Genomic DNA, 13,069 nt, shown 5'->3' with positions numbered 1-13,069 from the left:
TGATTTCCTGTATTTGAAACAGAGGATTTTAACCTAATTGAATGCAAATGGATTCAGTTTTTCAATAAGGATGTTTCCCTTCCACCTACTAGTGATCATTCACTCATAGGTTCTTATGAAAGCTGACAATGGAAACTAAAAAGCTGCTTTGGTTTCTTATTAAGTATTCCCAGCACTCTCTGCATTTTTGACTTTGAATGCATCAACTTTGAATGTAAGTTAAATATAACAATAATCTTCCTCAAAATGTGAGTAGATGAAGCAAGTACATATATTTTAATACATTAAAATTAACATGCGGATTTTTTTGTTATATTTACAGTAGAGATTAAAGTAATTGGAAATTTACAAGTATATATCATGCTCAACTTTAAAATACTAAAAAAACAGATGTACATTAGTTTATGATATAGTATATATGAATAGCATAGCATAGGAATAGACTTTTGAACTTTGATCCATAGGAGGAAGTTTATGCAGAAATATTATTAAACCTAAAGAAGTATCCCAAAATTTCTTCTATAAAACCAGAGGGTTACCTGATTTATTCAAGCAGGGTCAGATTCAAAATAAAGTACGAAATTCACCTTACCTTTGTGTTTGTACAAGATTTTCCACGTTTATATTCCTTATGGCTTGCCCTTTTATCTAGCTTATTCCACAAAGCTTTGGCTTTCCAGCTGGTCACTTTTGATTTAAGTTTGGCATAAAAGTTCCTGTTGTCCAAAGGATCTAATTCAAGATGGCGAGTGAGAATATTAAAAGCCTGAATCGAACCTTTGCATGTTGAGGCTTGAAAAAAGCTTTCAAATATTTGGTTAGCTTGGTTGTACTTATCGTTGTCTTTTTCACCCATGTTTCAAGAAGACTGAGTAGCATGTACAAATGGCATATTTTTAAGCAGAGGTTCATCTGAGAGATACTGTCAACTTGTCCCAAGATGTAACATCTAAAAAAAGGGACAGATAAAAATCATTAGTGTAAATCAGGACAAAATTCCAGACTTTACAACATACAACATAGAAAAGAACTCAAAGTGTTGTCATCGAGAGAAAAAAAGTACCACTATTGAGAGAATTTTAAATAAAACTGCTACAACAGAAGTTATATAAATAGATATGCTTAAAGCAATGTTATATTATTCTAACACATGTATGCCTATGATCTGTTACATGATTTTAACACATTTATTTATCAGATTTACATAGCTGTCGATCTCACACAAAATGACTCTAGATAGCGTACAATAAAACTTACTATTAAAACCCACTGCAAAATCCATTAAAAACAATGAAATAGAATTAAAAAGAAGACCACAAGTGGGAGAATATTACAGATAATACCACCAACATGTGGGCTTCTTATCGCCAAAGGATTTTCCCAGGCTTGCTGAAAAAAAACAAAAACAAATTTTAAGGTCCTTCCGGAAGACCATAACAGTTGAGGTAAATTTCACCAGGGAAGAGACAATGTTTAGAGAGGGGATGAAGATTTTATGTATACTTCAATATAACCTTTTGCAAAGTTTCTAGCTTTGGGATTATTTTTTGCTACTGTGTTCTTAGATGTGGTTTTTAAATTCTTTAAGAAATAAAATAACTTATCTTGTGTCAGTAGAGGCTTGTAAATATACTGATCTTTAAATCTTTACCTTGTATTCCTAACTGTCCATGAAATATGAAAATGCATTTTCTTAAAGATATCAGAACAAAGGCCATTCTTATTCCAACATTCAATGCACAAGTTTTGTAATGACTACATTTGTAACCAATATTTTTTTTAAAAAAAACTCCAACCTTTGAGTTGTTATTCAGTACAGTGTTTTATGCATGGTCATGTTTGGGTAGATAAAAAGAGTTTTAATATGCAGTGAAGATACAATATGTTTATCACAGAGAAATAATAACACATAATTCAATTGCAAAAGATAATTCAAATGAAATGTCTTAGACGTTTGTATGTATACAAGGAACCAGAACAATTTTTTTTGGCTCTAGTGCTACCAGTGTTCCAGCACAGAATCATGGGCTTAGTGGGCAGTGATATAAATATTTTTAAAATAATTTTTAAAACTCTTCTCTAACATATATCTTTGTAATATATATACAATTTTGTGGATTATATCAAGATATGTTATTCATATATTAAAAATTGTTAAAAAGAGAACAAAAACTCTAGCAAATGAATATAACTGCAATTTTTTAAAATGAAATTATTATTTTTTTCCCTCCTGGGGAATATTTGACAAATTCCTTATTCCTTACTACTGCACACATCAGGAATGCATTAAATACATTCACCATTGCTATTATTCTTTTTCAGTAATGTTGCTCAACTACTGTATTCTACAAGATAAAGGAACAATGAGAAATTCCTCCTAAATAATCACAATGAATTAGAGTAATGTTAGCGTATCTTTCACCAATGATCAGATTGCCAAACTTTCTTAATTGGACTAAAATTGTTCTGTATTACAGAACATCAACTCCATGAAATGTAACTTATGCTCTCTCTCTTTCATGGTGGTGGGAAAGTTCCTTCTTCCATAGACATCCCAGAGGCCACACTACATTTATTGTTTATTTTTTAAAAAATTGTATGGCTGCCCATCTTTGGACAATCTTGGGGAGGAACTCAGAGCAATAAAACTAAGAAACCTATATAAACATATAAAACCCAGCACCTCAATCAACCTCCAAAATGCCCAAAAAATCTCAACAGTCCACCCTTTATCTATTGCCTGGGCAAAGAAGCAGGTTTTAACGGTCTTCTGAAAGGCTAAAAGGATTGCTGGTTGCTAGATAAAGGTGTTCCATAAGATAGGGGAAGCCATGGGAAGGGGCACTATTCCGAGGTCCCACTCAATTCAGGAAAGGAACCTGGACCCTTTGGACCTGGTAGGATGGGCAGATACTCTCAGAAGAGGAGACCCATGAGTAACTTGGCCTTGTGCCACAAAGAAGAGGGGAACAACCTATTCACCAAAGCACCTGGCAGCAAGCAAGAAGCAATGGACGGAAACTTATCAAAGAAAGATCCAACCTAGAACTAAGGAGAAATTTACCGACAGTAAGAATAATTAAATCAGCAGAACAGCTTGTCTTCAAAAGTTGTGGGTGCTCTGGAGGTTTTTAAGATGATATTGGACAACTATTTGTCCAGAATGGTACAAGATCTCCTGCTTGAGTTTCTATTGACTGTTTGCCCGTGTATTATTGTGGTTGAAGCTAAAAGATCTCCAAAGCCCCATCCAACTATGGTATTCTGTATTCTGATAATGTTTTTGCACAGAGGTGTTGTAGAGGGCATAACAGGTACCCATTTATGTTTCCTCTAGACCAGGAACACCCAGAATTCAGCATACAACAACACTACAAGGAAAGGAGTCTCGTCATACTTTTCATATATTCAAGCAGCTCTGTTTTCAACTGTTTCCTGACTGCTCAGGAGGAGGGAACTGGAAAGATTATGAGAACTAGGCATTAAATAGTCTGGTACAGCAAATGCCTCACAAATGCACTCAGTTGAGGAGGGAGGGAGGGAGGGAGGCAGGTCCTGTATTTAATGCTGCATTGCTTGGGAGACTGAATCAAGAGGTTTTTTTTTTTTAATAACCTTGAGTTAGAGAAACAAACAAAAATTGATGAAACTGTTTCCTTTGTCTTTGTTATCCTTTTTAAATGAGATTGGCTGCTTTGTTTCTTCTGGAATTACTGTTTCTAATAGAATAAAGCAAGAGTTGCAAGTAGCCATCATCAGTACTTTAAACATTTCTCTTTTTGTCTGTTCTATCTTCCTTCTGTATATTTCTATTGCATTGCAAATTAATGTTTATACTCACCTAGAATGTTATACAGCTAGTATTCTACTAAATAATCTTTCTCAGTATCAAATATTTTATTACAATGTGATTTCATTTAGAACAATCTATTTTTTGACATAATTATTTTCAATGATTCATTTTTAAGATATTATCAGAACTTCAAAAATCAGTCTGTATGGGTGCTCCATTTTTTAACATTTCAAATGTTCTGATTTTACTCTGACTTTATTTCCTGCTTTGGCTTGAAATCTTATCCAATAAAGCCAGTAAAGCCAATTAAATTTAGTTTTTAAAGTTCAATAATATTTAATTTTAAAAAATTAAGATGACCCCTCAAGTTTATAAGGTACAAATATGTAACTGTTTTATAAATTATCTAATTTTGTCCAGCATCATAATTCACATGGGAAATAATTTAAAGAAGTGTAGCAGTTTCATGTAATTGATTTTAAGCTTCATTCTAAAACAGCTGTATACTGTCTCTATGCTGGAATGTTAAAGGGCAAAATACAAGCTGGTTAAAAATAATTTCTTTAAAAAGGCATACTAATAATAGCTCAAATGCTTGAGAGGATAAAATAACTTAAACAGCCATCCAGTGATATATCTTTCTTCCATCAGGTGTATTTCAGAGCCTGATATAGCAAGAGTTATATAATCACTTATATAAAAGTGTATCTTTTGATACAACACTTAAGAAATAGTAACTTTTAAGGAATTTAACTAATACAAAAATCCAATAAGGTGAAATCTGAATTACAAGCAGAATGAAACTAGTAGTGCAGGTGAGCATAGTGTTTCCATCAATTTCAAGTAGTGCTCACATATGGAGTGTATTTGGCTCCATTTGCAACATTACTAAAAAAATTGTTGATTGGTTAAAATGATTAATTTTATTTGCTCAAGTGCAGATAATGTCTGTCAATAAACATTAGAATTACTATTTTTATTGTATTTTTAAATTTTTACTAACACATCAGTCTCTAAACCACATTTTTAAAAAGTACATTACAAGTACTTCTTTATGCATAATGCTGTCAGTTGAAATTGGTACTCAACAGTCACTCCATTTAATCAACTGAAGATGTATACATACTCCGCAAAGTCCACTTACTTTTAAGCAGATACAAAGGCTGTATCTAATTTGTAAAGCTTGGCCCTATATTCTTTTAAACAGAATGCCTTGCTTAATCACTGAAGTCCAAATACAAAATCAGAGCCATCAGATTCTTTTAAAATACCGAATTCCATGTGAGTCTACCTAGCTATATGAATTTCTCTAGCCAAAAACCCTGGAGGGCTTTTGGCTACAATTCCTATTATCCTAAACATTGTGGATAAGAATTGCTGTCTTCTAGAGGTGATGAGGAAGAATGAGCTTGACACACCAGTCTTCACAGAAAATGAAATGGATGTTATGTACAAGAAAATGAAATTCTTTTTTTTTTTTTTTGTAAATTTTATTTGAGTTTTCACAAAGAGAAAAAAAATACAAATAAAACATCTTTTTTGAAAGCAGCATAATCCCGGGTTACATTTCTTCGTACAGACACAAATTCAGGTTCATGCTCATTTTTGTATTCTATTCCATATCTTATTACTATTTTACATTTTCTGCATAGCTTCTCCCCTCTTTTAATTTTCTCAATTTTATTTTAATTATCTCATCTCAATTCAAATCATTGTATTTATATTTTTTGTCTGTCCTGTTTCAATTATCTATTATCTTTTCTCATTAAACAAAATTTCTCCTGTAGTTACTGATTGGAGTATGACGCCTTTATATCTTTTCCCTAAAGTTGTAACATTCAATATAATACATAACTTACCAAGCACAATCTTGCTAAAGAACTTAAGAAACAGGCTTGGTACAATCTTACAGAGGACAGGTCCAATCCTGCAGTCTTTTTTCATCCATCTCTAGGTGAAACTCATATTTCTAGTTCCTATTTCCCAGTTCTTGTCTATGTATCCAGAGAGAACAGTGAAGAAAAATAATGTATGTGTGTTTTATATTTATATATTTACACACAGATAAAGATCAACACACACCTTTTGGCCCCCTCTTATTTTAGAACTAAAAAGTAGGGAAATAAGGGTGTGCAAAACATTCTGACCTTGAATTATATTACTTCAAATTCAAAATAGTTGTTTTAAATATGAAATATTTTGTTCATGTGGATGCATTTTAAACTCAAAATAGTTCTGTTCAAAGTAACCTATTTCAAATATCAAATAGCAATTTCTTTCTCCAAACAACTTAACATCTAGTGTTTTAAATTCAAAATGGTCCCATTTGCAAAATAATCTGAAAGCCTGTACAGGAAAGCCTTCTTTATATCCTTTCCTACAGACAAAAAATCTTCTGTGTACTGTATTGTCTTGAATTTCTTCTCAAGTTGCCCCTAGCGCATGCACCCCAACAAGCCAATTAGCTGAGAGGATGAAGAAACAAAAAGCTAGCAGTGACCCTCCCACCTCCCCATGCACTTTTTGGTCTTTTATCATCTCAGCCGAGCCTTTTTTCCTCCTCTCAGCTCATCGGAGGCTTTTTTTTTTTATTACCGGTTTGGCTAAACCAGTCCAAACTGGTAGCTGGTACCACCACTGGTGCTGACCATCTTTTCAGCAGCTAGCACCATGGTGCCATTACAGGAGTCGGTGGTATTAGCCATGCCTGGATATGTTAGAGATGCTCAGCAGAATGTCTTTTCGGGGCCAAGATAGCTATAAAAACCCAGGCAATTGTGACAATGTCTGGTGCCAGTAGGTTTGCTATGTTCTCAAAAAATGCCAGTGGGCCACACAAGGTTGCTTGGCAGACCACAAGGCATGATGAGGGCTATAAATCAACCAGCATTAGAAATTAACCATAAATAACTTACACATACCATATTTTACTGAAGAAGGACAGAGCTGAGTTGTTAGTTCACGCTAAGCCACTATATGGCTTGCTTGGTTCTAAACGTGGATGCACATGTTTTTCACATTACATTACTTTTAACAGATAAGAATTTAACATCCGGGAGAAAGTGGAAGGAGGACTCAGCCCATAAACTTCAGCCATTTAATTCCTTACTTGCTTCAACCATTTTACATGCATAAAATGAAAATCAATAACAGGCATAATAAAATTAATTTTATTTAAGGAGCAAGATAGTACATTAAGTCTAATTAAATTAAATTAAATTAAATTAAATCAAATCTTAAGTCCCTAAATCTTAACTGCTGTGGAGAAATGCAGTTCCTAAAATGTGAAGTGCAACTTTCCATTCATTGGTTAAGATTTAGTCAACTCTGATTACACTAAAATAATTACTATCAAAAAAATTGTAGCTAAACAAGATTTTACAAATAACAGCTATAATAAAACAACCATAAATTACTATTAACTATTTCAAAGCCAAATTAGCAAGCCAACAACTAATCCAAACTAGCTCTCTATATTTACCCACTTACAGTGTTATTGTAAGCCACCCAGAGTCACTGTATCAGCGATGGGCAGTATCCTGTGCTCTCCCTGATATTTCAGCAGCTGCCATGCAGCAATTGCTGTGCTGCGCAAAGCAGCTGTGCTTCAAAAGCAAGACATGGGAGCCCGGATGGGCAGTTGGGCCCAACAGCAGAGCATCTTAGAGAACCGGTTTAGTCTCTGCTGCTCATCGTTGCTACCGGCTCGGCCGAACCGGGCTGAACCGGTAGAATGCCACCATAGGCAGTATCTGTTTGCCTGGTCTCTCATTCCCACATATTGTTATAGTTTGAAATTAAAACCTAAACCCTATGGTTAAATCCTTTCTTTGGCATCAATAATTGTTTTGATAATCGATCAGTGATATTTGGTGCATCAACACGTTTAGACCTACATTCTGAAATCAAGTAAATTACTGAAATGATCATAAGCCCAGTAGGATTAAATGTGGCAGAGGTCAATATAACTTTAGTGAGAGCACATGTGTAACACTCTGTGGTAGCATTACTTCTATTCTGTTTAGTTTTTTCCAAACAGAGACTTACTTATTTGGTACCAATAGAGAAAAATATCTGTAGCTCAAGGTTGAAATGAGCGGTTCTTGGTGCTCTCTATGCTTGGTTGTTTTCTTGCAGATGTTTCATTATCCAAACTAGGGTACTGACACTGTTACCTAGTTTGGATAATGGGATGTCTGCAAGAAAACAACCAAGCTCACAGAGTACCAAGGGCCTTTTACTTATTTACTGATTTAATTTATATGCTACCAAAATCATGTAACTCGTGGCAGTTTGTTATTGTTCACCTGAATAAGGCTGGCAGCTTCACTCTATAGAGGGCAGTGTCTAGTTCTACTATAATGCTTGGAATTTTCTCTAAAAACATTGTAGCTCACACATAAGACACTCATAGGGCACACACTCATTCCTAGAATTTAATCCATGGTTTTTAGTAATTTAATAAACATCCCGACGAACAAGGACAGCTGAAAAGAGTTTATACAGGTAATCCCTAACTTACGACCATAATTGAGCCCAGAATTACAATCATAACTTGTTGCCATCATAAGGTAAGGCATCACATGACCAGAGCTGATTTCCTGACATTTTTTGCAGCAGTCATAAGTGTATCAATTTTCCCCAATGGTGTTTTTTTACCAGAAACCAGAAGTAAACTGGAAACTGACAAAAACATTGCAAATCACATTCAGGTAACAGTGGGGCACTGTAAACAGTCATAAAGGTGAGCCTGTTGCCAAGCATTGAAAAGCAAAGCACGTCTGCATGTGGATTCATTCGCAGAGCAACCATAACTTTTAAAATGGAAATACTAATTGGAAGTTCTTTCTTAAAAGTAGTAGGTTGTAAACAGTGGTGGCATTCAAATTTTTTTTACTACCAGTTCTGTGGGCATGGCTTGGTAGGCGTGGTATAGTGTGGTGGACGTGGTAGGGGAAGGATAATACTGCAAAATCTCCATTCCCTCCCCACCCCACTAACCTGTTTTCCAGCTCCGTTCTCCTGTGCAGGGCAACAAAAGAAGACCCAGCCGATCAGCTGGGACTCGGGAGGCAGAGAATAAATGGGGGTAGGGCCAGTCAGAGGTGGTATTTGCCAGTTCTCCGAACTACTCAAAATTTCCGCTACTGGTTTTCCAGAACCAATCAGAACTGGCTGAATACCACCTCTGGTTGTAAACATAATTTCAACCAATTATGCTGTCATGTGGTAAATACCATACGGACTAACCTTGAAAATCTGTATGATTTATTTAAGTTCTCCCATTTCATAACCTGTTAACTTAATCTTTTGTGTCACAAAAAAACACTAACCTCATCTTCAATATCAAACATTATGCTGGGGAAGATGAGCTTCAAAAAAGAAAAAAATAATCATATAATGTGAAGTAATATTAAACTAATTACAAATTATTTCCTGTTATGCCTCTAGATGTTAAAATAAGTGAATGTATGATGCAAAATGGAAAACACAGGAAATGTCATATTCTTTAAATAATTTATATTGTGTCATTAAGTATTGTTTTCAATGGTAATAATAAAGTAGGGATCTGTAAGTATATAGTATTTGTCACATTGAGATGGGTGGCTTGTAAGCATCACAAACAGTTTTTCAAATATAATCTTTCACCCCACCAGGGGTGGGATTCTATCAGTTCGCACCTATTCGCTAGAACTGGTTGTTAACATTCTAAGCAGTTCAGAGAACCAGTTGTTAGAAGAAATTACCGGCCTAATCCTGCAAGGAAGGCAAGAAGGAAACATTCTGGTGTTGCTTACAGAAACTGCCTCTCCGTTAACCCTTACTACATTCTTGGCAGGACTAGACTTCTTGTCTCAGGAACTTCTCTGGAGTTTTTCCCCCCTCCTTTGCTGGTACTTTGCTTGTGTGGAGTGACCATTTAAAGTTGCAATGGCACTGAAAAAAGTGACTTATGACCATTTTTCACACTTACAACTGTTGCAGCATCCCCACAGTCATGAGAGGCCAGGGGAGGAGATGCGTGCCTCGATGTGAGTGATATTGAGTTGTCTGTTTCTACATTATTTTGTTAACTCAGACTATTTACAGATCTGAGTGCTAAGTTTTGAATGCAAATCTCAATCTTATTAGCTAGTTACAATTACACTGGGCTCTGAAATCATTATTTTGTTGCTTTTATTGAAACAAAAATTCTTTATTTTCTTCATTACTCCAATCATCTAGCACAGTGGTAGCCAACCTGGTCCCTACCGCCCACTAGTGGGCGTTCCAGCTTTCATGGTGGGTGGTAGGGGTTTTGTCCCCTACTTTATAAATCACCATTACTGTCGAACCGGTGGGCGGTTAGAGAAAATTTTACTACTAACAGAAATACAAAAGTGGGTGGTAGGTATAAAAAGGTTGACTACCCCTGATCTAGCACCTAATGTTCCAAAACTGCTTGAGCTTGGCAATCCTGGCTGAAAAGGAAAAACTGGAGCCATTCATTTAAAAGTTGGTTCCTTTTGGGGAAGGATAATTTCCTATGACCCACCAGATTCCAAGGGATAGGAACTTAAGAGTAGGTGGCTGCAGCTTTAAACACCTCCCTGAGTAGAACTTTTTCATTTCAAATAAATGAATCCAGACTCCCAGTATTCAGATAAAGGAGGGTAGAGAGTAGAGATTACAGAGAAGGAGCTGGCAGCTTATTGTGGAGGTTGATAACAAGTTCCCTTCAGCAAAAAAACAAAAAACAAAACTTTAATATGAGTATTAAACTAGCAGTCTGTGTTCATGATTCTCCTCCATGCTGCATCAAGAGCCCAGGATGGGTTAACTCCTTCCTATGACATCATTTAGCTGAGTCTGTACTAAGATATAAAAGCCAGACCCCGGAAGTTACCCCAGCTTTTGACTCAGCTCCTTTCAGTCAGTAGCTGTGTCTCTGAAAGTGTTCTGTTAGTTAGCATTCATCAGCAATCTTCAGTACCTTTTTTCCTCGCTTCAAGCAGCTCCCAGGGCAGCTGCTCTTCCAGGAGAGCAGGGCTCTCTCTCCTGCAATGTTGGGAGCAGCGTTGCCAGAGCGCTGTTCAGGCAAGTTGGGCAGCGTCTGTAGACCTCCCCCATGCCTGCGGTTTGAGCGGTCGTAAAAATCGATCGGCAAACCGATAACAGCATCAGCCAGCTGAGGTTCTGTAGATAGCACTCACCAGCGATCTTCAGTACCTTTTTTCCTCGCTTCAGCAGCTTCCAGGATCTGGACAGCTGCTCTTCCAGGAGAGCAGGGCTCTCTCTCTCTCCTGCAACATTGGGAGCAGCGTTGCCAGAGCGCTGTTCAGGCAAGTTGGGCAGCGTCTGTAGACCTCCCCCACGCCTGCGGTTTGAGCGGTCTAAAAAGCGATCGGCAAACCGATAACAGCGTCAGCCAGCTGATCGTGTGGCCAGAGGCAGCCCTTTTCTTTGCTGACTTCGCTCAGGGCTCTTTATAGCCTAAGGAGCGATTCTTCGATTCTTCAGTCTTGGAGCCTGTTTCCCATAGTCAGTGGTCAGTGGCTTAGCAACAGGAATGTAGGACTCAATTGTAGTCATAAATCAGGACTACCTATAATATAATATATTAGATCAGACAAGGTCCATTCCAACATGCATTTCCTTCAACAGTCCACAAATACACACTTGAGTTTTCCATCCTCTGGTATTTAGAGGCATCCTACTTCATAGACAATACTTAAAGTAACATACAGGCATATATTGAAAATTTCATCTTTGAGAAAATGTACTGAAGAAATTTATCATACTTCTTTTTAAAACCATTGCTACATTTTGCAATAGTGACTTCCAACACCTTAGCATACATTACAGAAACAAATACTTCAACATTTGAATTATCTGAAAGCTCTCCAATATATCTACTAGATTCTAATGCTACTAAAATTCATATTTTTATTTCTAAATTTTACAGGAAATTTTGCTCACATTGTGTTCTTTAAGTGATACCCTGACTGCTATCAGACATTGAACTTCGCACTACATATAGGTCCAAAAGCCATAATGATCAAAGTTATGTTTGAAACTGTTCCCAATCTCATCTGTACTTTCCTTCTCTGTAACTCTGGGTTACAGACACAACTGACATTGTTTAAGCTCAACATTAATCCTCCATAGCACCCCAACAGCTGGTTAACAGATATGATTGGCAAAAAGTTGGTGTTTCACACCCAATGTCTCACAAAAGCCATTTGCCTCTGGAAAATCAGGAGGAAATTATAGCATAAAACCAGATAAGAAACCTTCGTTACCCAGATAACATCATCAAATCAATTATTTTCTAGACATGACCACATATTTTTTCCTAACCCAATTTTCTCTTTGCATGCAGACTAAATAATACTGGAGGGAAACATTAACACACTGACCACTTAACATATGAATTCATAGACATTAATCTGGATTATCAAAGTTTTTGTAGAAATAAATGGAAAAAAAAATCTACCAGCCTGTTAAATAATTTCAGGAGGTTTGGTTTGCATTATGGTCAAAGTAACTCATAATGGCAGAAGTCCAATGACCCACAATCTAGAACAGTGGTGGCTAATCTTTTTCATCTCCTGTGCTGATAATTGCACTTGCACTCGCTTGTGTGCGCTCGCATGCCCAGAAGGCAATGCATGCTGGGGCCCCACCACACCCCTGCGCATGCGCGAGACTCCCCTTCACATGCTGCATGTCTGTGCATGCGATTCCCCCCGTGTGCTGCGCATCTCTGTGTCTGCAATTCCCCACTCACACCATGCATTTTTGCACATGTGCGCGTGGCCCCTCTCACATGCTACGCATCTGCGCATGCGCACCAGATACCCAACAATCAGCTGTCGGGTGGTGGCAGCAGCGCGCATGCACAGTGGGGCTCTTCCGGGCAACCTCTCTCATGCCAGGGGAAATGGCTCTGAGTGCCACTTCCGGCACACGTGGCATAGGTTTGCCAACACAGATCTAGAATATTATTCCATTGGCGCAATCAAAGCTGTCTTTGGGGAGGCATATATCCCTCAAATAATCCTCAGGAATAACTTTCAAGGTCTAGTGACTAGTAGATGAGAAGTTTTGTATACCTGGAATTTATTTTATCAATTTCCAGAACTAACCTATTAAATGTATGAGTGATAGATTTTAGGTGCAATGAAGCATATGTAATTTTATGACTAAACCATAATATATCCAGATTGCTTTAGGTTAGCATAATGGATGGCTCCATTATGTGTTTAGTATTTATCTCTGCTTGTTCAACACAAC

The 13,069-nt window shown here is 36.8% G+C and overlaps 1 protein-coding gene across 11 annotated transcripts in view; it reads right to left on the bottom strand.

Moving 5' to 3' along the window:
* Window positions 1-13,069, bottom strand: part of MICAL2 (microtubule associated monooxygenase, calponin and LIM domain containing 2) — a 149,199-nt gene that overhangs the window by 120,614 nt on the left and 15,516 nt on the right. For all 11 annotated transcript variants that reach the window (XM_087950957.1, XM_026664837.2, XM_087950954.1 and 8 more), the window contains exon 2: window positions 593-949. In XM_087950957.1, coding sequence (XP_087807083.1) covers window positions 593-856 — 264 coding nt within the window. In that variant the 5' untranslated portion in view covers window positions 857-949. The remainder of the gene's footprint in view (window positions 1-592; window positions 950-13,069) is intronic.

The sequence above is a fragment of the Notechis scutatus genome, chromosome 1 (genome assembly GCF_049901735.1).
Source record: "Notechis scutatus isolate UNSWTSFEM ecotype Mainland chromosome 1, rNotScu1.2, whole genome shotgun sequence".
Classification (NCBI taxonomy): Eukaryota; Metazoa; Chordata; class Lepidosauria; order Squamata; family Elapidae; genus Notechis; species Notechis scutatus.
This window is presented reverse-complemented; position numbering and strand designations above follow the sequence as displayed.